Source organism: Bos mutus, chromosome 2 (assembly GCF_027580195.1).
Source record: "Bos mutus isolate GX-2022 chromosome 2, NWIPB_WYAK_1.1, whole genome shotgun sequence".
NCBI lineage: Eukaryota > Metazoa > Chordata > Mammalia > Artiodactyla > Bovidae > Bos > Bos mutus.
This window is the reverse complement of record NC_091618.1, coordinates 55,936,522-55,962,638: the sequence shown is the minus strand read 5'-3', so window position 1 is coordinate 55,962,638 and position 26,117 is coordinate 55,936,522. Positions and strand designations below refer to the sequence as shown.

Sequence of the window (26,117 nt, the reverse complement as noted above, 5' to 3'; positions counted from 1 at the left end):
GTTTTTCTGAAACTCTCTTACTTTTTTGATGGTGCAACAGATGTTGGCAATTTGATCTCTGGTTCCTCTACCTTTTCTAAATCCAGCTTGAACATCTGGAAGTTCACGGTTCGTGTACTGTTGAAGCCTGGCTTGGAGAATCTTGAGCATTACTTTGCAAACGTGTGAGATGAGTGCAATTGTGTGGTAGTTTGAACATTCATTGGCTTTGCCTTTCTTTGGGATTGGAATGAAAACTGACCTTTTCCAGTCCTGTGGCTACTGCTGAGTTTTCCAAATTTGCTGGCATATTGAGTGCAACACTTTCACAGCATCAACTTTTAGGATTTGAAATAGCTCAACTGGCATTCCATCACCTCCACTAGCTTTGTTTGTAGTGATGCTTCCTAAGGCCCACTTGACTTCACATTCCAGGATGTCTGGCTCTAGGTGAGTGATCACACCATCGTGATTATTGGGGTCATGAAGATCTTTTTTGTGTAGTTCTTCTGTGTATTCTTGCCACCTCTTCTTAATATCTTCTGTTTCTGTTAGGTCTATACCATTTCTGTCCTTAAGTGTGCCCATCTTTGCATGAAATGTTCCCTTGGTATCTCTAATTTTCTTGAAGAGATCTCTAGTCTTTCCCATTCTGTTGTTTTCCTCTATTTCTTTGCACTGATCACTGAGGAAGGCTTTCTTACCTCTTCTTGCTATTCTTTGGAACTCTGCATTCAAATGGGTATGTCTTTCCTTTTCTCCTTTGCCTTTTGCTTCACTTCTACTCATACCTATTTGTAAGTCCTCCTCAGACAACCATTTTGCCTTTTTGCATTTCTTTTTCTTAGGGATGGTCTTGATCACTGCCTCCTGTACAGTGTCACGAACTTCGGTCCATAGTTCTTCAGGTACTTTATCATATCTAATCCCTTGAATCTATTTTTCACTTCCACTGTATAATCGTAAGGGATTTGATTTAGGTCATACCTGAATGGTCTAGTGGTTTTCCCTACTTTCTTCAATTTAAATCTGAATTTGGCAATCAGGAGTTCATGACCTGAGCCACAATCAGCTCCCAGTCTTGTTTTTGCTGACTGTATAGAGCTTCTCCATCTTTGGCTGCAAAGAGTATAATCAGTCTGATTTTGGTATTGACCATCTGGTGATGTCCACGTGTAGAGTCTTCTTTTGTGTTGTTGGAAGAGGGTGTTTGCTAGGACCAGTGCATTCTCTTGGCAAAACTCTATTAACCTTTGCCCTGCTTCATTCTGTACTCCAAGGCCAAATTTGCCCATCACTCCAGGTTTCTTGACTTCCTACTTTTGCATTCCAGTCCCCTATAATGAAAAGGACATATTTTTGGGGTGTTAATTCTAGAAGGTCTTGTAGGTCTTCACAGAACCATTCAACTTTGGCTTCTTCAGGATTACTGGTCAGGGCATAGACCTGGATTACTGTGATATTGAATGGTTTGCCTTGGAAACGAACAGAGATCATTCTGTCGTTTTTGAGATTGCATCCAAGTACTGCATTTCAGACTCTTGTTGACTATGATGGCTACTCCATTTCTTCTAAGAGATTCTTGCTCACAGTAGTAGATATAATGGTCACCTGAGTTAAATTCACCCATTCCAGTCCATTTTAGTTCACTGATTCCTAAAATGTCAACGTTCACTCTTGCCATCTCCTGTTTGACCACTTCCAATTTGCCTTGATTCATGGACCTAACATTCCAGGTTCCTATGCAATATTGCTGTTTACAGCATCGGACTTTGCTTTTGTAACTGGTCACATCCACAACTGGGTGTTGTTTTTGCTTTGGCTCCGTCTCTTCATTCTTTCTGGAATTACTTCTCCACTGATCTCCAGTAGCATACTGGGCACCTACTGACCTGTTTTTTGCCTTTTCACACTGTTCATGGGGTTCTCAAGGCAAGAATACTGAAGTGATTTGCCATTCCCTTCTCCAGTGGACCACATTTTGTCTCTTGGATTAGGTATTTTTAACCTGAAGTTTGAGTTGCCTATAATAAAGTCATAAAAAACCATGATGTTGGTTTTTGGTGGTTTAGTAGCTCAGTCATGTCCTACTGTTTGCAGCCCATGGACTGTAATCCACCAGGCTCCTCTGTCCATTGGATTTCCCAGGCAAGAATACTGGAGTGGGTTGCCATTTCCTTCTGCAAGGAATCTTTCCAACCCAGGGATCGAACCTGGGTCTCCTGCATTGCAGGCAGATTCTTTACCAGCTGAGCCACCAGGGAAGCCATAAGTTGGTTGAAATAAGCTATTTTGCTAAAAAGCTTGGAAACGATTGTGTTGGGAGTTTGTTTAAATTATATTTACCCTAAGCAAAAAAGGCTATTTTTGTAAATAAATACCTGTGTCCTTACTTTTATGAGAGTTGGGAAATGAAAGGTTATTTGTTAGTATTCTTTTGTTAAAAGAGATGCTAAAAATACTTTGAGGGCTTATTGAATTTGCATTAAGAGCTCAGTTGTCTGGTTTTTTCCCTCTCAAATAAGGTGTGTTTTGTTAATTTCTGGATAGAGGAAATAACACAATTTCCTCTTGTTTTCTGTGTTCTTCCAGCCTCTGTCCTCGCATATAGATGTGACATACCTGTCTTCTGTGACATACTTTACTCAGTAGAAGTTGTGTTCCCCACCCCCTCTTTTTTCTTTTTAGGGAATTGATCATATGTTTCTTACCATCTCCCACACCTTTTTTTTTTTTTTTTTAATGAGGAAATCTGTTCAGATCTATTTACAAGTCAATGGAAAACCAGGGAAGACAGGCTAGAATGCTTGCTTCTTGTGCTGTTTATTATTTTATCATATTCATTGAAAGGATATCCTGTGTAATGGTAGAAGTTAGATATAAAAAATATAGGCAATGTGGAGCTGTACACAGAACTCAGGATTCTGTGTAGAATGAACTTTGTATCGTTGTGTCGTTTTCGATAGAATCTTTTTAAGAGTGGGAGTGGATTAGAAGGAGAAATAAATGTGGTTCAACTGGAATTCTTCTAGTATGAATAGCATTATGCACCTTAATGTTCTTCTACACCTCTTTTTTGGGGGGGATTTAATGTCTTTCCTGTTTGATTTTAAGCTGTTAAAAGACAGATTCTCTTCATCTTTTCCCAGAACCCTCACAGTGAGTATGATGCCTCTCAGCTTGGGGGTGCCTGGGAACCTCACCCTTGTGGATGTTCTTGCTCTAACCTCCGCGTACTCTTCCGTATTAGTTGTTAGGGGCCCTCATTCAAGATAGAAGAAACCAACCACACTTCATTAATTTGCGAGATAAGGCCCTTCAGCAGCAAAGACTGATAAAGTGGAGTCAGCCTCTGTGCTTTTAACTGCTTGCCAAGTCCAAGCAGGATGCTGGCCCTGTGAAGCTTTCCCCTGTGGCCTCTCATGCTCAGGACACCATTTGCAGAAGGAAGTCCTCAACAGCACAAGGGATTACTGCTAAGTTCCAAAGAGCAGCTTCTAGGGCCTGAAGGCAGATGTTTCCTCCTCAAGGCCTTCATATCTTAAGTCCAGTCCTTTTCCTTCCTGACATAATTTAGTCTTTTTAAACCTCTTACCTACTTCCTAATGTCTGTCTTCAGTACCTGGCTGTTGCAATTCACCTTTGTAAATGAATCACCCCTTGGTTCAGTCTACCTTCACATCCCTCTCCAGGAGAAGGAAGGTGTTTGTTCTGTTGAGGGACACTTAGCCAGCTGACCCTGGGTTCAGTAGAACTGAGGAACTCCATCATAATTTTGACAGTGGTTGGGCCCATGGGGATGGGAAAGTGTGAGCATGCCTCAGAGCTTCTTCCATCGCAAGAGGATTGTAAATAAAATTCCTAAAAATCTTGAACAACTACCCTTTAAGTGCTCTTTGCTGTTTGTTTTGGATTATATAGCATATCTAGCACATGAACTGGAGAAGGAAATGGCAACCCACTCCAGTGTTCTTGCCTGGAGAATCCCATGGACGGAGAAGCCTGGTAGGCTGCAGTCCATGGGGTCGCACAGAATCGGACACGACTGAAGCAACTTAGCAGCAGCACCAGCACGTGAACGGGTGAATTAAAGAGCTTTGTTTGTAAATTCTAATACTTAAGGAGAAGAATGTCTTGTGTAATTACACAGGGATTTCTGTTAGTCCTTAGAACGTTACAATACCTATGAACCATTTTATTCACACAAAACGTTCTAATGCTATGGTTTTTGTCCCTTTAGTGGTTATGCTTGACTGTCCAGAAAATATTTTTGAGTGACTCATTAAAAAATAATGAGAGACCTAGTGTACACTGAGGTTGACTCGGTCTATGAAAATTTGCAAAAATACTCTGTAGTCTGTTTTTTGAAAGCCAGTGTAATTCTAGAGAGGAAGAAGAACCTTTTTGTGTCCATTTGTTATGTCTTATTTTAAAACCTGACTTTTGAGCCTTATTTGATGCCTTAACTGTGTCACTTCAGAACAGATGTCATTTTAAAATGATTCATCCCTGATGAGATTTCTGTTTTGTACCTAATAGAAACAAGCCTTTTAGGATATAAGAATGCATATGAACTTTAAAAAGTAAGTATTGATAAATATTTTTTAAAAAATGATTGAAGTTAATGAAGTTTCACCTTTAATCTGCCATATGTCATGCCATGACATAACAGCCTTCTTTTCATTGAGTTGCCAACTAGGGAAATCTTTGAGTTTAGGTGAATAAAGAGAAAAGACAGTGAAATGTACTTCTCTCTCTCTCTTTTTTTGACCAGTTGTTTTGGCATGGTATCAGTTCAGTTCAGTCACTCAGTTGTGTCCAACTCTTTGTGACCCCATGAATTGCAGCACGCCAGGCCTCCCTGTCCATCACCAGCTCCTGGAGTTCACTCAGACTCACGTCCATCGAGTCCGTGATGCCATCCAGCCAACTCATCCTCTGTCGTCCCCTTCTCCTCCTGCCCTAATCCCTCCGAGCATCAGAGTCTTTTCCAATGAGTCAGCTCTTCGCATGAGGTGGCCAAAGTACTGGAGTTTCAGCTTTAGCATCATTCCTTCCAAAGAAATCCCAGGGCTCATCTCCTTCAGAATGGACTGCTTGGATCTCCTTGCAGTCCAAGGGAATCTCAGGAGTCTTCTCCAACACCACAGTTCAAAAGCATCAATTCTTCGGCGCTCAGCCTTCTTCACAGTCCAACTCTCACATCCATACATGCCCAAAGGAAAAACCATAGCCTTGACTAGACGAAACTTTGTTGGCAAAGTAATGTCTCTGCTTTTCAATATGCTGTCTAGGTTGGTCATAACTTTCCTTCCAAGGAGTAAGCGTCTTTTAATTTCATGCCTGCAATCACCATCTGCAGTGATTTTGGAGCCCAAAAAAATAAAGTCTGACATTGGTTTCCACTGTTTCTCCATCTATTTCCCATGAAGTGATGAGACTGGATTCCATGATCTTCGTTTTCTGAATGTTGAGCTTTAAGCCAACTTTTTCACTCTCCACTTTCACTTTTAGCAAGAGGCTTTTTAGTTCCTCTTCACTTTCTGCCATAAGGGTGGTGTCCTCTGCATATCTGAGGTTATTGATATTTCTCCCGGCAATCTTGATTTCAGCTTGTGCTTCTTCCAGCCCAGCGTTTCTCATGATGTACTCTGCATATAAGTTAAATAAGCAGGGTGACCATATACAGCCTTGATGTACTCCTTTTCCTATTTGGAACCAGTCTGTTGTTCCATGTCCAGTTCTAACTGTTGCTTCCTGACCTGCATATAGGTTTCTCAAGAGGCAGGTCAGGTGGTCTGGTATTCCCATCTCTTTCAGAATTTTCCACAGTTTATTGTGATCCACACAGTCAAAGGCTTTGGCGTGGTTAATAAAGCAAAAATAGATGTTTTTCTGGAACTCTCTTGCTTTTTCCATGATCCAGAGGATGTTGGCAATTTGATCTCTGGTTCCTCTGCCTTTTCTAAAACCAGCTTGAACCTCTGGAAGTTCATGGTTCACATATTGCTGAAGCCTGGCTTGGAGAATTTTGAGCATTACTTTACTAGCGTGTGAGATGAGTGCAATTGTGCAGCAGTTTGAGCATTCTTTGGCATTGCCTTTCTTTGGGATTGGAATGAAAACTGACCTTTTCCAGTCCTGTGGCCACTGCTGAGTTTCCCAAATTTGCTGGCATATTGAGTGCAGGACTTTCACAGCATCATCTTTCAGGATTTGGAATAGCTCAACTGGAATTCCATCACCTCCACTAGCTTTGTTCGTAGTGATGCTTTCTAAGGCCCACTTGACTTCACATTCCAGGATGTCTGGCTCTAGGTGAGTGATCACACCATCGTGATTATTGGGGTCGTGAAGATCTTTTTTGTATAGTTCTCTGTGTATTCTGCCATCTCTTCTTAATATTTTCTGCTTCTGTTAGGTCCATACCATTTCTGTCCTTAAATGTGCCCATCTTTGCATGAAATGTTCCCTTGGTATCTCTAATTTTCTTGAAGAGATCTCTAGTGTTTCCCATTCTGTTGTTTTCCTCTGTTAGTTTGCACTGATCGCTGAGGAAGGCTTTCTTATCTCTTCTTGCTATTCTTTGGAACTCTGCATTCAGATGCTAATATCTTTCCTTTGCTCCTTTGCTTTTCACTTCTCTTCTTTTCACAGCTATTTGTAAGGCCTCCCCAGACAGCCATTTTGCTTTTTTGCATTTCTTTTCCATGGGGATGGTCTTGATCCCTGTCTCTTGTACAATGTCACAAACCTCATTCCATAGTTCATCAGGCACTCTATCTATCAGATCTAGGCCCTTAAATCTATTTCTCACTTCCACTGTATAATCATAAGGGATTTGATTTAGGTCATACCTGAATATATATATATATATATTTTTTTTTCCATCTTACTTCCTTTTAGCCTATCCATGTCTTCATATTTTAAGTTTGACTTCAATAGGAAGCAGCAATTTGAGCTATTCCAGTTTTGTTTTTATATCCATTTTAGCATACTCTGCCTTTTGATTGGAGTATTTTGTCCATTAACATTTAGTGTGATTATTGATGTGCTTGAATTTAGGTTTACCATTTAATAATATACTTTCTGTTTGTTCCCTGTTTTTCTTCTTGCCTTCTTTTATTATCTTTTGGATAATTTGAATTTGTTTTTAGAATTCATTTTAATTCTTTTGTTATTTTATACCTCTTTGTGTTATTATTTTGTGATTGTTCATGGTATACTGTATATCCTAAAGTTTTCAAGATCCATACATAGTTAATGTTGTACTGCTTTATGTAACATGCAGAAACCTTGCCATCATTTAGGTCCATTTATCATCCATTTCCCTCCAATTCTGTTCTTTTTTTCTTTCTCATAATCTTGCCTTTTTACTTCATAGTATATATACGTCCCCTTCACGAAGGGAATGGCAACCCACTCCAGTATTCTTGCCTGGAGAACCTTGCACAGAGGAGCCTGGCAGGCTGCAGTCCATAGGGTCGCAAAGAGTCGGACACGACGGAAATAATTTAGCACGCACGCATGCATACATATGCCCATTGCTGTTTATTTTGAAGAGAGGCTTACTTTTGTTCTGTCTTCTCTTGGATTGTTAGGAATGCTTACCAATGTTGTGGCTATGTAGGAATAAATGTATTTTTGTAAATATGTTAATTTACTGTGCTTTTTTAGGCACACCTCGGAGATATTGTGGGTTCAGTTCCAGACTACCTTAGTAAAGTGACTATCTCAATAAAGCAAGTCACATGAATTTTTTTGGTTTCTTTGTATATATGATAGTTATGTATACCCTATGCAATAGTCTCATAGTGAAGTATGTAATAGTATTAAATCTTAAAAAATGTACATACATTAAATAAACTATATGAAACAAAAAGTTATAACTGACATCAAAGATCACAGATCACATGTCACCTTAACAAACATGATAATAATGAAAAAGCTTGAGATATTGCGAGAATTATGAAAACATGGCATAGGACAAGAATGGAACAAAGCTTTCCAGGATAAAAAGTTATAGTTACTTGTAACAAGTATAAAAACTTATTTTCCCTGAAGTTTTTCCTTAAGATGTGGGATGAATGTTTCACAGAAGAGCATAACACTAATTTAACTCAGTGTTATTTTCCAAGCAAGTGAATGTTTCTGAGTTAAGAATATGAGGCAATCATAGGTGTACAGATATCTGCAATGGTATTTTACAAGAAAGGCCAGCATTGTGCTTCTCCTTCGGAGAAGGCTGTGGCACCCCACTCCAGTACTCTTGCCTGGAAAATCCCATGGATGGAGGAGCCTGGAGGGCTGCAGTCCATGGGGTTGCTGAGGGTCAGACATGACTGAACAACTTCACTTTCACTTTTCACTTTCATGCATTGGAGGAGGAAATGGCAACCCACTCCAGTGTTCTTGCCTGGAAAATCCCAGGGATGGGAGAGCCTGGTCCTTAAAAGCCAGCAAATAAACAAACAGACCTCAAGGATACTGTGCAAAATACACCACACATAATTCCCTTTCTTTCTTTCCTTCTCTTGCATGTCCTTGCTGTGGACCTTGGTCCTTAATGGGATTTAATATGAAGTTAGAAATTGGTGGCACACTTATAGGTTAGGAGTTTTTTTAGAAAGCACTTTATATTTTTGTTGTTGTTGCTTAATTTTAAAAGCATGTTTTTAGAGCTGAATCAGAGCTAGAAAGTGGAGAAATACTTAAGTTTTGCAGGTCTCAATGTGGATGAGAATTTTGAGACAGAGCTGTTTTAAGAGGGTTAAATTCAGAAGCAGAATTTCCTTAGTGTGATTTGAAAGTATTCTAGGATTTAGGATTGAATGAAAGGAAGTACCATTTTGAGAGTTCTTGAAAAAAAAAAGATAGAAACAGAAAGGTAGAAAGAGTCATCTAAGTCTAGGAAAGTTTCCTAAGACAAAATTTGTTCTGTGTAACACTTTGGCTAGAGGAGATGACAAACTAGAAGTTTTCAGAATGGATTAGACTGCTTTAGAGAATGGTTCCTCAAGCACCTCATTAGGAGAGCCAGAGGGACTGAGAAAAAGGGGTCTGCTTGGGAGAACATGGGTGGGCTTCCCTGGTGGCTCAGCTAGTAAAGAATCCACCTGCAATGCAGGAGACCCTGGTTCAATCCCTGGGTTGGGAAGATCTGCTGGAGAAGGGAACAGCTCCCCACTCCTGGAGAATTCCATGGACAGAGGAGCCTGGCGGGCTACAGTCCATGGGGTCACAAAGAGTCAGACGTGACTGAATGACCTTCACTTTAGGAGAACATAAGATTTAGGTGGTGGTGGTGGGGGTATATTTGGTGTCACACCATCTTTTCTGCTCCCTGAAATAGGTGAAGGAAACATAGAAAGAAAATGATAGGGTGAGGAGCTTGGAGTTTTGGGCAGGGACACCCTGATGCCCATGAAAGCAGGACCACAGCAGAGATTCCCATTCTGAACAGAAATAAAATGGTGAAAGAATATAAATACTGGCTAGATAATTTTGAACATGCAACTCAATCTTCTGCTCTGACAGAACATGGTAGATGAGCCCCAAATCTAGCTTCCAAAACCTATAAACAAGAGATACAGCTGCTGGCAAATGTGCAGCAAACATGCTCGATGTTAATGGAAGGTTGACTCTCAATGAACAGCCGTTTAGCTGATCTGGAAATGAAGGGGGGACTTGCATTCAAACGTCAGGCTGTCGCTATTCTTAGAGCTCAAGTAGAGGACAGAAGAAATAGATGAAGCCCTGCTCTTGATGTGGTGCGATGAAGACCATGTTTGCCCCTTAAGTTATCATCATTATAGTGCAGTAAACCATTCATTTTTGTGTGTGGTAAATCACAATGCTGACATGCTTACAAAATAATGTGAAGCATATGGGTCACAACTGTTTTTAAGTAAAAACTGCTTTAAAGATTTATTTAGGTTCCTTAATTATAGAGTGGTTGGGAAGGCTGGCATGTGGTTTCAGTTTAGTTACAAATGTTGGCTGTGGTGATGGGTACGTGCTAACGTTGCCAGAGAGAGAGTAAGATTGAACATTGCCAGAGAGAAAGAGAGTATGGTTGGGAGGGGAGCTGGTGTCCTGGCCCCCCTGTGTTATTTTTTTAAGTGAAGTCAAGATCTTGTGTTTATACGAAGTAAGTCAGATGGCATTATGCTCTGCTTGAGGTGGATGTTGCTAGTATTCCGGGCCAGTTTTCCCGGTGTGTGAGTACTTTAATTGGTAAATTTTCATGGCAGTTTGAAATCATTGACTCTTCAGAAACCTGACAGAATAACCATCCCTTTTAGCCTTTAAACCCACTAGATGTATCAAGCCCAGGTTGGGGGACAGCAGTTAACGATTCTGTCTAGATAGACAAGAGGAAAGTAAGTGTTCTACCTGGGTGTTTTGATGGGAAATAAACCCATGTCAGAGTCATTTGGTGATCTTCTGAGCCTGTGTGTGTGTGTGTGTGTGTACACATGCATATATGTGTGCAGTCACAATCACATGTGGTTAATCATGTTAGAAGTAATTTTGCATCATTTGGGATCTAACGATGGTAGAATATATAAAGCTAACTTGCAGTACTAGGAACCTGGGGAAAGACCTGTGTTAATCCATGAAGAGGTCAGCAAATATATCAATATATGATTGGAAGAGTTCATTTGTATTTGGCGTAACATGCTTTCCTGCATTTCTTGCCAGTGGTGAAGATGACATTGGCTTTGCTGAACTATTGTCTTGAGGTGGGAGGGATGGGAGGGAGGAGGGGGCTAATAAGAAATCCAAGTAAAGCTTTCCTGCCCTGTCTGAAGGCAGTAGGAGATACGAGTTTCCTGCTTCATGGAGCTCAGTCCGTTAGGGGCTTTGTCAAAACTTGGAGAAGGTCCACTCATTCATTCATTCATATTTTGGTATAGACAATGTCTTATGTTTATAGCTCTGTGGAATGCACGAAAGTTAATTACACAGAAAGGCTGTGCCCCCAGAAGCTTACACTCTGGTAGGGGATAAGAAGATGTCTGCATAACTAATTATAATACAGAAAGACATTAGACATTTATTGAGGACTGAGTCACTTTTAAGGTGCTTTCATACAGTTTGATTTAATTTTCTGAGCTAAAGTACAGGGCTACATTTCTTTATTTTGTACCTGGAGAAATCAAAGTTCAGCCAAGGTGAGTGACTTGCTCCAGGTCCTGTAGGTGGTAAGTTGTGGGTCTGGGGCCCATAGAATCCTATCCATCCTGGATGCCCTCTGCCTCCAGATTCACTGTTTTTTCCACTGTCCCAGGTTGCAGTGGGGCTTCCCAGGTGGCTCAGTGGTAAAGAATCTACCTGCTAATGCAGGAGACGAGGGTTCCATCCCTGGGTTGGGAAGATCCCCTGGAGAAGGAAATGGCTATCCACCCCAGTATTCTTGCCTGGGAATCCCCTGGACAGAGGAGCCTGGCAGGCTACCGTGCATAGGATCACAAAGAGTTGGACACGACTTTGTAATTAAACAACAACAACAACAGTATGTAATCACACAGAGGGTCTTACTTGCTTCTCACTTGGGAAATCAGGGAACGCTGGACAAGGATGAGGCCACTGAGCATCCTTGGGGATGAGCAGGACACTGCTTATTCAGGGGATGGCTGAAGGGGTTTGAGGGTGAGGGAGGGAGGGCTGCTGGATGGAAAGAGATCAGTGTACATTGTTCACATAAGATTCAGCTCCTGGCAGATTGAAGGTGTTCAGTGCATTGTCAGTATTAATGGCTGCACACACTTTTCTGAAGAAAAGCCCAAGTCTGTGATTGAAAGGCTGAATTGACACCCTTCCAAGAGTCCCAGCCTCTCACCGGGCTCCTTGCCTTAGATGGATCTCTCTTAGTGTACTCTTGTGGCCCTGTGATCTGTCCAGAACACAGAGGTGGTGTGTGCCAGTGGTCAAGAGCAGGGCTCAGTTTGGGCTCCACTGCGTCATACTGCCAGTGTGACCTTGACACGTTCTATCTTCACTTTGTGCCATGATTTCATCATCTGAAAATAGGATTAGTAATAATATATTCTAGTTGAGCTATTTCAAATCCTAGAAGATGATGCTATGAAAGTGCTGCACTCAATATGCCAGCAAATTTGGGAAACTCAGCAGTGGCCACAGGACTGGGAAAGGTCAGTTTTCATTCCAATCCCAAAGAAAGGCAATGCCAAAGAATGCTCAAACTGCTGCACAATTGCACTCATCTCACACGCTAGTAAAGTAATGCTCAAAATTCTCCAAGCCAGGCTTCAGCAATACGTGAACCGTGAACTTCCAGATGTTTATGCTGGTTTTAGAAAAGGCAGAGGAACCAGAGATAAAATTGCCAACATCCGCTGGATCATGGAAAAAGCAAGAGAGTTCCAGAAAAACATCTATTTCTGCTTTATTGACTATGCCAAAGCCTTTGACTGTATGGATCACAATAAACTGGAAAATTCTGAAAGAGATGGGAATACCAGACCACCTGACCTGCCTCTTGAGAAACCTATATGCAGGTCAGGAAGCAACAGTTAGAACTGGACATGGAACAACAGACTGGTTCCAAATAGGAAAAGGAGTACGTCAAGGCTGTATATGGTCACCCTGCTTATTTAACTTTTATGCAGAGTACATCATGAAAAACGCTGGGCTGGAAGAAGAACAAGCTGGAATCAAGATTGCTGGGAGAAATATCAATAACCTCAGATATGCAGATGACACCACCCTTATGGCAGAAAGTGAAGAGGAACTAAAAAGCCTCTTGCTGAAAGTGAAAGTGGAGAGTGAAAAAGTTGGCTTAAAGCTCAACATTCAGAAAACGAAGATCATGGCATCTGGTCCCATCACTTCATGGCAGATAGATGGGGAAACAGTGGAAACAGTGTCAGACTTTATTTTTGGGGGCTCCAAAATCACTGCAGATGGTGATTGCAGCCATGAAATTAAAAGATGCTTACTCCTTGGAAGGAAAGTTATGACCAACCTAGATAGCATATTCAAAAGCAGAGACATTATTTTGCCAACAAAGGTCTGTCTAGTCAAGGCTATGGTTTTTCCAGTGGTCATGTATGGATGTGAGAGTTGGACTGTGAAGAAAGCTGAGCACTGAAGAATTGATGCTTTTGAACTGTGGTGTTGGAGAAGACTCTTGAGAGTCTCTTGGACTGCAAGGAGATCCAAGCAGTCCATTCTGAAGGAGATCAGTCCTGGGATTTCTTTGGAAGGACTGATGCTAAAGCTGAAACTCCAATACTTTGGGCACCTCATGTGAAGAGTTGACTCATTGGAAAAGACTCTGATGCTGGGAGGGATTGGGGGCAGTAGGAGAAGGGGTCGACAGAGGATGAGATGGCTGGATGGCATCACCGACTAGATGGACATGAGTTTGAGTAAACTCTGGGAGTTGGTGATGAACAGGGAGGCCTAGCGTGCTGCAGTTCATGGGGTCGCAAAGAGTTGAACACGACTGAGCGACTGAACTGAACTAAACTGAATAATATATTCATAGTGGTTTCATTGTGAGACTTAGAATCCTTAAATGCAAAGGGCCTGGGGCCCATGCTGGTGCAGGGTAAATGTTGGTGTTTTAGCTCCAATTACTCTCTGGTTACTGTCTGGTCCTGCCCCTCTTCTGCTTACAGTCCCCCTGGGTGGCTCCATTCTCCTGATCTGGAGTCTGCTCATCTCTCTGGGCTTCCTTGGTGGCTCAGATGGTAAAGCGTTTGCCTGCAAGTTGGGAGACCTGGATTCAATCCCTGGGTGAGAAAGATCCTCTGGAGAAGGAAATGGCAACCCACTCCAGTACTCTTGCCTGGAAAATTCCATGGACGGAAGAGCCTGGTTGGCTACAGTCCATGGGACATGACTGAGCAACTTCACTTCATCTCTCTAGTGCATTTCTCCTCAGGCCTTGCCTTTCAGCAGCATGCAACTGCTCATACCCCTTAGTCCACCTCTAGGATATCTTGGCCTTTGTTTTTGCCTCAAAGTCCTTTGTCTTGCTCATTACTTCTTTAGGACTGTTTTTTCCCACCTCTTAAAATACTCCAACTCTAATCCTCACCCTACTGAGGGCCCTGTCTGGTTCTGCAATGTTTTGCATATATCTTTTTCCTTGCACTTATCTATTCTCTATTTGTATCTCTCCCCTACTTTTGGCTGAAAACTCATCAAAGAAGGGCTGAATCTTAATTATCTTTGCATTCCTAGCATTTTCTTCACATTAGGTAGACTCAAAATAAATGAATTAGAAGAGCAGCTTTACCTATTTTAAGACAGCATCATATTGTCAAAATTATTCTTCAGTTAGCTAGAGGGAGTCAGAATTTACCTTGTTAGTTGATTTTGCGGAGGGGAAGGTCGACATGAGAGCTCACTTGATAGGGGGCCCTTTGTCATCATGGAGCCCAAGACTGGGCAAGAAGCATGGCAGCCTACAGGACCACCTCCCACTGGTGGATCTCATAGTTTCAACCGTCTTGTTTGTGAAGGTGGTAGTTCTGCTTTTAGTTTTGTGATGGTAGTGTCAGCTATTTAGTATTTGATAACATTTTCTAACATTTGAAAACCTTTTTTCTCAGTGTTTTGAAACTCCAGTTTATCATCCTGGAAATAGCAACATTATCCAGTTGTGGACATGTGTTGTAAATTTTTTTCTTGGTTCTCTTAGTTGCCCAGATTTTAACAAAGTAAGCTGTAAATATAGCGTGTGGGTTAAATAAAGCATATCTTTATGGTGTACAGTACATCAATACCATTTTAGTTAATAGGGAATGCATAGGAGAAGATAACTTGGGCCACAAAGAATAAATAACTTTATTTATTTACTTGAAGAATTTGAAGAAAAACAATGTGATATTTCGTTTTCTATCTGAAACATAACAGTGGCCCTTAAAGAGCCTGTTATATCTGGTAAACGAATAATAATGAGCTGAATTGTAAGGACTTTTTTTTTTTCCATTATCCCGTGCAGCTTTGCCCTGTCAGATGAAGCATACAGATCCCTAAGAGATCAAGATAAAGACCAGTGTATTCTGATTACTGGGGAAAGCGGAGCAGGAAAAACAGGTAAGGTCACCACCTGACAACTTACTTTCTCCTCTAAGAAGGTGAACCATGGACAGGATGGTGTCAGCAAAGTGGGCTCATTAGCATGAAGCTTACAGGACTTCTTTGCAGGAAGGCCAGTTGTTAGGATCCTGGAATGTTTTCCAGGAAGAACTTGCCTCATCTCTCACGTGAAGGAGCAGGCACCTATCAAAAGGGGTTCCAGCCAATGCGGGAGTCAATTCCTGGATTCTAGACCTCTAGTGTAGTTCCTGAGTACTTCAGGGTCTTTGACCTTTCCTCCAAGACACCAGAATCTGTAAAGTCTTACCTCTTTCCTAAGGAATAATTATTTGAGTTTAGGGAGACCACAACCACAAGCCTACCTCTGCTTAAATGTGAGGGAAGGCCCCAAGAAATGGTGGATTTCACTCCAGAGAAGCCTTCCTCTGGGTCTTCCCTGGTACCCCAGTGGCTAAGACTCTAAGCTTCCAACGCAGGAGGCCCAGGTTCGCTCCCTGGTCAGGGAACTTGATCCCATATGGTGCAACTAAGACCCAGTGCAGCCAAATAAAAAATAATAATAGTAAATATTAAAAAACTATTTGAAAAAAAGATAAGTCTTCCTCTGAAGCCTGAAGAATTGAGATTTCTGTATGTATTTTTAGACAGGTTGGCAACCTCCCCATAAAACAACCCCTCAAATGGAGGGATTATGCTTTGTTTCTCGTGCTTTTAATAAAAACGATTTGTGTGATTGATGGTCTTGAGTGAGAATGTGCTTTTACAGATGGTGCCCAGCTACCTGGAAAAGGTTCAGAAGAGCTGTGCTGTCTGATTCAGTCAAACTTGGACAGGTTAGGACTGCTTTTGTCAGTGGGTTTCTTTGATGGAACTGATGAGTCCATGAAAGAGGAGGATGATTTTTTCATAACTGTTTCATCTCTAAGATGTTCTTGTTTTATAGATAAGACTCTTTTAATTGGTAATTTTTACTTGTTTGCCAGAGTGGGATTTAAATGTTTCCACTTTGCTTGGCTAATTAGTTATCAGATTAATAACTTTGATTTCCTGATGATCAAAAGAAGAAAATCCCCTGTGGATGTTTCAGTCGTCTGACTGCATCCATTCTGTTCATCAGCCCTTAGTTAGATCTGTGCCTTGAAATATCTATTTCTGTTTCTCCTGACCTGCCCTGAAGTATCTGTTTCTACTCCACTTTCATGAGGAGTGCCTCTTCTCTATTCCCTAGAGTAGCTGAAGAAAGAATGATTAGACCAGTGTGTCCAGCTCCCTTCCTAGAGCCTTTGAACACACAGTGCACTGTTTCTTTTGGTTGTGCGGGTTCTAGGTTCTGGGTGGACAGAAACGGAGGGGGAAGGTCCAGCATGTGAGAATCTTAGGTAACAGAGAGCATAGTCTTATATAGGCCATCTACTGTAGGGTCCTCCCAGCAACAGCAGAAGCTGATAGAAGGCTCACCATTCTGTATGGTGGCCTATGGACTTTGTCACAGAGGTTTGGCTAACAAAGTTCTTCCTTACTTAGAGATGAATTCTGCCTCTATGTATTCCTCTTTACTCAGTAGTCTAGAACCTTACCAAATAAGTATACTTGCTCTTCTGCAGGACAGTCACTTAATTATTTGAAGTCATCTGTATTATCAGTTAAGAGAGTGTCACAACGAGTCTCAGATTATGTAGTTGCCTCCTAAACTGTATATGCCAGTCAGTTCCTCTTACCTGGTCTCCCAGCTTACACATCCAGTACCTGCTTGTCATGTCTAAGTGAGTCTCTAAGAGACATCTCAGACTAAGCATGCCCCAAACTGAACTCTTGATTTCATCCTCCTACCCAAACTTCCTGATCTCAATAAATGGGACCACCTGTCAACCTAGTTTCTCAAGCTAGAGATGTTAGAGTCACCCTTGATGTTTTCTTTTCCTGTATCGTCCACATAAATGCCATTTTCTATCAGCCCTACCTCTAAAATATATCTCATGCCAAGCTCTTTCTTCCTTTTCTTTGTGTCCACCTGGAGACTCTAGTTAGAGCAAGCCACCTATCCTCTTTTCCTTTGAGGACTGTTTGTAGCAATATCTAACAGGTCTCTTTCCCCCTTATGCTTGCCTGCAGAAAGATACCAGAATGATCTGTAAAACTGAAAACTGGATCAAAGCCTTGGCCTGTTTGATTTTTTTCTTTTTTTGAGTTACCTTCTTTTGTGTCTATGTGGTGAGAACTTTTAAGATCTACTCTCTTAGCAACTTGTAAGAATACAATACAGTGTTAACTCTAGACCCTATGCTATGCATTAGATTCCTAGCACTGCATCTTATAACTGGAAGTGTGTACCTTTTAACTACATGTCTTCATTTCCCCTTTCTTCCCCAAACCAACAATCTACTCTTTGATTCTATGAGGTTTTTTTTTTTTTTTTTTAAAGATTCCATGTATAAGCAAGATCATACAGTATTTGTCTTTCTTTGTCTGACTGACTTCAGTGAGTATAATGCCTTCACAGTTCATCCATGTTGTCACAAGGGGCAGGATTTCCTTCCTTTTTTTTAGCTGAACAATATTCAATTGTATATATATAACACATTTTCTTTATTCATTCATCCATAGACAGACACTTACTTTGTTTCCAGGTATTGACTATTGTAAATAATGCTTCATGGAACATGGGAGTACAGATATCTTTTCAACCTAGTAATTTTATTTACTTTGGGTATATACCCAGAAGTGGTTTTGCTGAATCATATGGTAGTTCTGTTTTTTTTTTTTTTTAATTTTTCAGGAACCTCCATACTATTTTCCATAGTGGCTGTACCAATTTACATTCCCACCAGTAGTGGCACAAGGATTCCCTTTTCTCCACATCCTCTCCAACACATGTTTTGTGTGTATGTGTTTGTTTTATACATATATTAGCCATTCTGATAGGTGTGAGGTGATACCTCATTGTGGTTTTGATTTGAATTTCTCTGGTGATTGATGGTGTTGAGTATCTTTTCATATTTGGAAAAATGTCTATTCAGGTCTTCTCCTCACTTTTTAATCAGATTATTTGGGTTTTTTGAGGGATTGAGTTGTATGAACTGTTTATGTATTTTGGATATTAACCCCTAGTTGGTCATATTATTTACAGATATTTTCTCCCGTTTAGTATGTTGCCTTCCATTTTGTTAATCATTTCTTTTGCTGTGCAGAAGCTTTTCAGTCTGATGTAATCCCATTTGTTTATTTTTGTTTATGTTGTTTGTGCTTTGTGTGTCATATCCAAAAAATCATTGCCAAAACCAGTGTCTAATAAGAGTTTTCTCCTTTGCTTCCTTTTAGAAGTTTCACAGTTGCAGGTCTTGCACTTAAGTTTTCAATTCCAGTTTGAGTTAATTTTTGTGAGTGGTAATTAAGTTTTGTCGGTTTCATTCTACTGCATGTCACATGCTTTTTCCAGATCTGTTGAGATGATCACATGATCTTAACCTTTTATTCTATTCAGATGTGTTACATGTATTAACTGTGAGGTATTGTGTTTATTGATTTGCATATGTTGGATCATCCTTGCATTCCAAGGACAAAGCCCACTTGATCATTGTGTATGAACCTGTTGAATTCAGTTTGCTAGTATTTTACTGAGGATTTGACATTTACATTTATCAAGGATATAGTTTTCTTTTCTTGTAGTATCCTTATCTGACTTTGGTATCAGGGTAACGTTGGCCTGCTAAAATGAGTTTGGAAGTGTTACCTCTTCTTTGTTTTACAAGAGTTTGAGACAGTTCTGGTGTTTTTATTTTGGGGTTTTTGATTACTGATTCACTCTCCCTAATAGTAATTGGTCTCTTCAGCTTTTCTAGTCATAATTCTAGAAACTTATCCATTTCTTCTAGGTTGTCTAATTTGTTGGCATATGACTGTCCAGAGTAGTCTCTTATGATCCTTTATTTTTGTGGTATTTGTTGATACCTCTTTCATTTATAATTTTATTTATTAGAACTCTCTTTTTTTCCTTGGTTAGTCTAGATAAAGTTTTGCCAATTTGGTTTATTTTTTTGAAGAACCAACTCAATTTTCTGTTGCATTCCTGTTCTCTATTTCATTTATTTATGCTCTAATCTTTATTGTTTCCTCAAAAAACTGTATCTTCTGCTAAGGTTGGGCTTAGTTCTTACTTTTCTACTTTTTTGAGGTATAATATTAGGTTGTTTATTTGAGATATTTCTTTATTCTTGATGTATGCATTTATAGCTATAAAATTTCCTCTTGGAACTACTTTTGCTGTATCTCATCAGTTTTGGTGTATTTTTCCATTTTTGTTGCTTCAAGGTATTTTTTTAATTTAAAGTTTTCATTTCACTGAAATGGTTTTTATTGCACTAAAATATAAGCCTAACCCAGAAGATTCTGCTTGACCTAGCCCCTACCTGCTTCTGTACCTTCCCCTCATGTTTCCCCCACCCCAGTGGCAGCTCGTGTTACTATTCATGGAAGGGTTTGCTTTTCGCTGTGTGTTGTCAGTATATATTGTAAATAGTCATTATATTGAGTTTCCCACCCCTTTTTAGATCATTCATTTGAACTCTGGGTATGGGCTCTTACCTCTGTTCACTCAGAAATTTGTGAAGTCTTTCACTGTTTAGCATTCCTTCTTCCCAGTAAGAACTTTAGGAGGATATTGATATCTTGGGAGAAAGTTTTTGCTCTTTCACTGCCTCTAACCTTCCTTTCATTGTGAAACAGAATTCAATTCTTAAAAGCAGTACCGCTTCTTGTTTGTTTCCAGGTTGGCCAGTGGAAGTGGTGGCAAGGTCAGTTAAAAACTGCGTCCCTTGACAGAGTCATTGGTGGTGATGATGTCTCATGTCACCTGTCCCCACCCCAGTCATTTTGATGGTATCTACCAGCCTATTCATTTCACATTTGTTTCCTTTTTAAGGCATAAAGGAGGAAGAGATGAAAATATTCCTAAGCCTATTAATTTTCTTTTAGATTTTTACTCATTCTTCATCATGTTTTTATAATTTTTTGAGTATCTGATTATTTCAGTGTGTTACCACGTGAGTCATCAGAAGTGGGTTATGGTCACTGGTTTGATTGGCGTGGGCCAGTTCTTCATCTCCTCTGGAACATGTGTCCCCTCATGAGCCATGTTAGTGTATGACCTCCTCCTTCTCAGAAAGTTGTAAACCACCTGCTTCCTCCTGGTGCAGAATTCTGTTTCCTGGTTGGGCTTGTGTCCCTTCCTTATTGAGAGATGGAGTAGAGGTTGCTGTTACTGTTTCATGGGGTAGACATTCATTCTTTCTGTGAAAAACAGAAACACCTTATTCCTCCAGTGGAAATCTAGTGGCACATTGAGTTCATTCTTCTTTTCTATATTTTTCTCTTTTCTTGACATTTTTCTACTTGATAACTTGTCCTCTTGGTTTCAGTGTCCCATTCACTGCTTGAGATCCTATCATCTTCCCTAGATTTAGTCCTTCTCGCACCTCTTTACCCCTCATAAGCTGAAGAATGGACACCTGCTTCACAGGGTCATTGCCACCTCCTCTGCTGGGAAGCTTTGTTTACAGGCGCTGCTTCCCGCGGGAGGTTGGAGGAGGGTACCACCTTTGGCCATATTGTCAAACCTTCCACTGGGAAGCACCAGCTTCTTCACTCGCCCAGACTGTTGCTGATCAATAAATACCAGAAGAAATCCAAGAAGACATAGAAAGGTTCCCAACTTAAAGTTTTAGTTTCAACAGACAAGGTACCAGATTGCTACAAAAACTTCTCTCAAAGTCTATTCTCATGTGTAGACAGACCAATAGCTGTTTGTGGACAGATCTGCTTTTGAGTAGTGCTGGTCTTTGAACCATACTTTGAGTAGCGCTGTCCAAAAGTCACTTGGAACATTTGTGTTGTTTTTGAGCTCCTGTGCTTCCTAGATCTGGTGAGGCTTCACTTATCCATCACATAGAACTCCTGGTGCTGGGTGGTGGGCACTATTCCTAAGAGCTCTGTTTGTAAAGATCCACTCAGCTATACTCTTTGGTGACTGCTTTGCCCTTCCTTTCGCTTATAGATTCCAAAAGCGTCTCCTGCCTCTCCATCTCCATAGAGACAGTTAGTGTTTTACTTACTTATTCCCATCTTTTTCCACTTTTCTTTCCTTTTGAAAGTAGTGACACAGACATTGTTTCAAATTGCATTAAGGTTTTGATTGTCATTAGGTAATAGTTTTGAGTAAAGAGACTTTGTGTTGTTTAATGTCTCTTTTTCATAGAGATTACTTACGGGAAAATGAAATGATGGAAAATAATACAGGGATTGTAGCACAGTGGTTGAGGCTTTTCTAGAGGGGGTTTAATTTCAGTTTTGTGGGGAAGAGGAATGCCAGGCCATTTTTTGAATGTCACGTTATCTTATTCACCAAAATTTTTTTTGAGTACATGTAGTTATTAGCATTTTTGTATCAGCTAATGAATGAAAGAAGAGAACTAACATTTATTGAGGGCCTGGAATGTGCTCTGTACTTATACAGTATCTCTTTTCAGTGAGAGTTTTTACTAAATAGCATATACAGAACCATCACGCAGTATCAGAGGGCTCATTTTATAAGAAGTAATTAACTTAATGAGGTTGTAAACCTCTCTTGGCAGATGATGATGTTATTGGTCTTAAACATTGGAGACACTCTTACACTGTAGGGTCGTATAATGAGAGCTCCCAGGGAGAGGTGTAAACTCTTTGAATCCTTTGGGGTCCTATTTAATTCATTACTGCTGTGCTAAATAAAAAATTCATCATGCCTCATAAAAGTGCCCAACTATTTCTAGGCAGTGAACTCACAATTCACTATCATGAATACAAATAGTTTGTGGAGAGCCATTCAAGCACTGATGGGGACAGGGAGGCAGAACATGAGGGAACCATCATAACTGCATTTTTCCAAGGACATCAGAGTAAACTGTGGGCCTGAGAAGATGATCCTGATATAAGAAAGCTTTATAAATTATTTGGCTTCTAATTTTACAGTTACATCAGTTTCTAGGAACTCTGCAGCCATCTGCTACAAGAGTTGTGAAGCCTGCCCTGCTCGTTAAGACCCTTGGTTCTGAATCCCAGATGACCTTGCACTGCTTTATATCTGTGATAGTTTTCTGACTCGGTCAGCAACAGAGATGTGACTGACTTTTTGTAGCCTAAACATCCACGAGCGTTTTACAGTGCTGACTATCTCCACATGGACACAGAAGAGCTAAGCAAGCTCAAGGCCAAAATGCCGTGAGCTATGTTTTCTTTCTTCCTCATGTGAGCGAGGTCTTTCATGACTCGTGTGTTTTATATGAATTATCAGAGATTTTGTGGCCAACTTTCAGAGGCAAAGCAGCTTCTTTTTAATTGTGTTTCAGTACAAACATTTCCAGTCACGATTCCTCTCGGAGCAGAGGCAGTGTTTCTCTTTGCAAGACCCTTGCTTTTGATTGGGGCAGTTCACAGCTGCCTGTCTGGCCAATTTGGATGTGCTGCAGCTGGCTTATTTTGTAGCACAGCAGACTCAGGGCTATTGAAAAGGGTGTTCTTCAATGTTGTAGAGTCCTTGTTTCACTGTATACAAACATGGCTTGCTTGTATAGGCAGTCATACTCTTTCGGTCACTGAACTACCAGACCTGTTCAGTCCCTAGAAAACCTTGGGTGCTTTAGCCAAGGAAATAGAGAGGTGTGTAAGTAGATAAATATATCAGTATTAGGTGTATAAGTGTATGGCTATCTCTATGCTATGTGACATATGTAACAGGGTTTATATGATGTGTATGTGACATACGATGATACTTATATTGGGTTCCATAAGATGTTATGGAAAAAAACCAAATGAATTTTTTTGGCCAACCTAGCTATCTGTTAATGCTTGCGTGGGTACTTGTTAACTCCTGGATAAATTTATTAGTTCTGAAAAAAAAAGATCCTCAGAAAGCCTTGCTTATGTTCATACCTTTCTTCCCTGACACAGTGATGGAATCCATGTGGAGCCTGCTCATTTACATGTATGGGTCTTCCCTTGTAGTTCAGTTCAGTTCAGTTGCTCAGTCACGTCCGACTCTTTGCAACCCCATGAACCGCAGCACGCCAGGCCTCCCTGTCCATCACCAACACCTGGAGTCCACCCAAACCCATGTCCATTGAGTCGGTGATGCCATCCAACCATCTCATCCTCTGTCATCCCCTTCTCCTCCTGCCCTCAGTCTTTCCCAGCATTGGGGTCTTTTCCAATGAATCAGCTCTTCGCATGAGGTGGTGAAAGGATTGGAGTTTCAGCTTCAACATCAGTCCTTCCAATGAACACCCAGGACTAATCTCCTTTAGGATGGACTGGTTGGACCTCCTTGCAGTCCAAGGGACTCTCAAAAGTTTTCTCCAACACCACAGTTCAAAAGCATCAATTCTTCGGCACTCAGCTTTCTTTATAGTCCAACTCTCATATCCACACATGACCACTGGAAAAACCATAGCCTTGACTAGACGGACCTTTGTTGATGAAGTGATGTCTCTGCTTTTTAATATGCTGTCTAGGTTGGTCATAACTTTCCTTCCAAGCAGTAAGTGTCTTTTAATTTCATGGCTGCAGTTACCATCTGCAGTGATTTTGGAGCCCAGAAAAATAAAGTCAGCTACTGTTTCCACTGTTTCCCCATCTATTTGCCATGAAGTGATGGGACCGGATGCCATGAACTTAGTTTTCTGAATGTTGAGCTTTAAGCCAACTTTTTCACTCTCCACTTTCACTTTCATCAAGAGGCCCTTTAGTTCCTCTTCACTTTCTGCCATAAGGGTGGTGTCATCTGCATATCTGAGGTTATTGATATTTCTCCCAGCAATCTTGATTCCAGCTTGTGCTTCTTCCAGCCCGGCATTTCACATGATGTACTCTGCATATAAGTTAAATAAGCATGGTGACAATATACAATCTTGACGTACTCCTTTTCCTATTTGGAACCAATCTGTTGTTCCATGTCCAGTTCTAACTGTTGCTTCCTGACCTGCATATAGGTTTCTCAAGAGGCAGGTCAGGTGGTCTGGTATTCCCATCTCCTTCAGAATTTTCCACAGTTGTTTGTGATCCACACAGTCAAAGGCTTTGGCATAGTCAATAAAGCAGAAATAGATGTTTTTCTGGAACTCTCTTGCTTTTTCCATGATCCAGCGGATGTTGGCAATTTGGTCTCTGGTTCCTCTGCCTTTTCTAAAACCATCTTGAACATCTGGAAGTTCACGGTTCACGTATTGCTGAAGCCTAGCTTGGAGAATTTTGAGCATTACTTTACTAGCATGTGAGATGAGTGCAATTGTGCAGTAGTTTGAGCATTCTTTGGCATTGCCTTTCTTTGGGATTGGAATGAAAACTGACCTTTTCCAGTCCTGTGGCCACAGCTGAGTTTTCCAAATTTAGTGGCGTATTGAGTGCAGCACTTTCACAGCATCATCTTGCAGGATTCGAAATAGCTCAACTGAAATAGCTCACCTCCACTAGCTTTGTTCGTAGTGATGCTTTCTAAGGCGCACTTGACTGCGCATTCCAGGATGTCTGGCTCTAGGTCAGTGATCACACCATCATGGTTATCTGGGTCCTGAAGATCTTTTTTGTACAGTTCTTCTGTATATTCTTGCCACCTCTTCTTAATATCTTCTGCTTCTGTTAGGTCCATACCATTTCTGTCCTTTTTCGAGCCCATCTTTGCATGAAATATTCCCTTGGTATCTCTAATTTTCTTGAAGAGATCTCAAGTCTTTCCCATTCTGTTGTTTTCCTCTATTTCTTTGCATTGATCACTGAGGAAGGCTTTCTTATCTCTTCTTGCTATTCTTTGGAACTCTGCATTCAGATGCTTATATCTTTCCTTTTCACTTCTCTTCTTTTCACAGCTATTTGTAAGGCCTCCCCAGACAGCCATTTTGCTTTTTTGCATTTCTTTTCTATGGGAATGGTCTTGATCCCTGTCTCCTGTACAGTGTCACGAACCTCATTCCATAGTTCATCAGGCACTCTATCTATCAGATCTAGGCCCTTAAATCTATTTCTCACTTCCACTGTATAATCATAAGGGATTTGATTTAGGTCACACCTGAATGGCTAGTACATATTAAGAATACCCTTTTTTTTTGTCCTAAATAGAACCCTTTTATATTTTTACAGCAAACATGCAAGACATTGTCCCTGAGAGTATGATTAGTGGATTAATGCATTCATTTTACTCAATAGTATTGTCTTGGAAAAGGCTTACTGTTTTATATTGTGGTTGCCAAGGTCATGCTTAGTTGGTTCCTGTGACAGTTAACATGATTCAAAAATTGGGCTTTGTAGTATCGAGGAGGATGATAATTTAATTCTTGATTCTCCTCAGAAATGTAATATTTTTCATATGTAGAGGTGATTACATAAAGTTTTGATTTAGATAAATATCTAAATATTTGAATAAAGATCTAAATGTATTTGAACTTTAGCATAGAAGAGCCAAGGAAAATGAAGCAGAAAGTCTCATTAGATAGCTATTATTTCTTGTCTCCAGCACGGTGAAATATAGGGAAAACAGTCTCTGAACTACCGTGGACCTTGCCACTTGTCCTACAGGTTTACTTATTTTCTCTAAAGTAGTCGACTCTCTTGTGAACTACTTGAGTTAAAGATCAAGTATTACGTCAGGAAAAAAAAATAATAAGAGTAGTCTCTTTTAGACAGTGAGGCTTTACTTGGAGAAAATTACCCTTAATCCCAGCTTCCAAAAATGATTTATTAAAATGAGCCCAGTAGTAGAATTACTGAAGATAGTTAAGAATCTGAACATAGAAGCTTATTAACAACTTAGAAGGATCTTTGAAATATATTAAAACATTATATTTGAATTACTTAAATAGATTTTAAAATTAATAAAACTGATTCCTAATTTCAACTTAAGTTAACCTCATCGTGATATCTCGGTAGATATTGTGGGTTTACATACAGTTTTAACAGCCATATGATGTCAGTCAAATCCAAGTTCCAAAAAATCTGCTACTGATGCCTTTTTAAAATAGATTTGACCCCGAGAGAATTTG

At 40.4% G+C, this 26,117-nt stretch overlaps 1 protein-coding gene across 3 annotated transcripts in view; it reads left to right on the top strand.

The window, feature by feature from the left end:
• The window catches only part of MYO1B (myosin IB), a 198,771-nt gene that overhangs the window by 83,916 nt on the left and 88,738 nt on the right, over nt 1–26,117 (top strand). For all 3 annotated transcript variants that reach the window (XM_070388967.1, XM_070388956.1, XM_070388948.1), the window contains exon 4: nt 14,960–15,054. In XM_070388967.1, the coding sequence (XP_070245068.1) occupies nt 14,960–15,054 (95 nt within the window). The remainder of the gene's footprint in view (nt 1–14,959; nt 15,055–26,117) is intronic.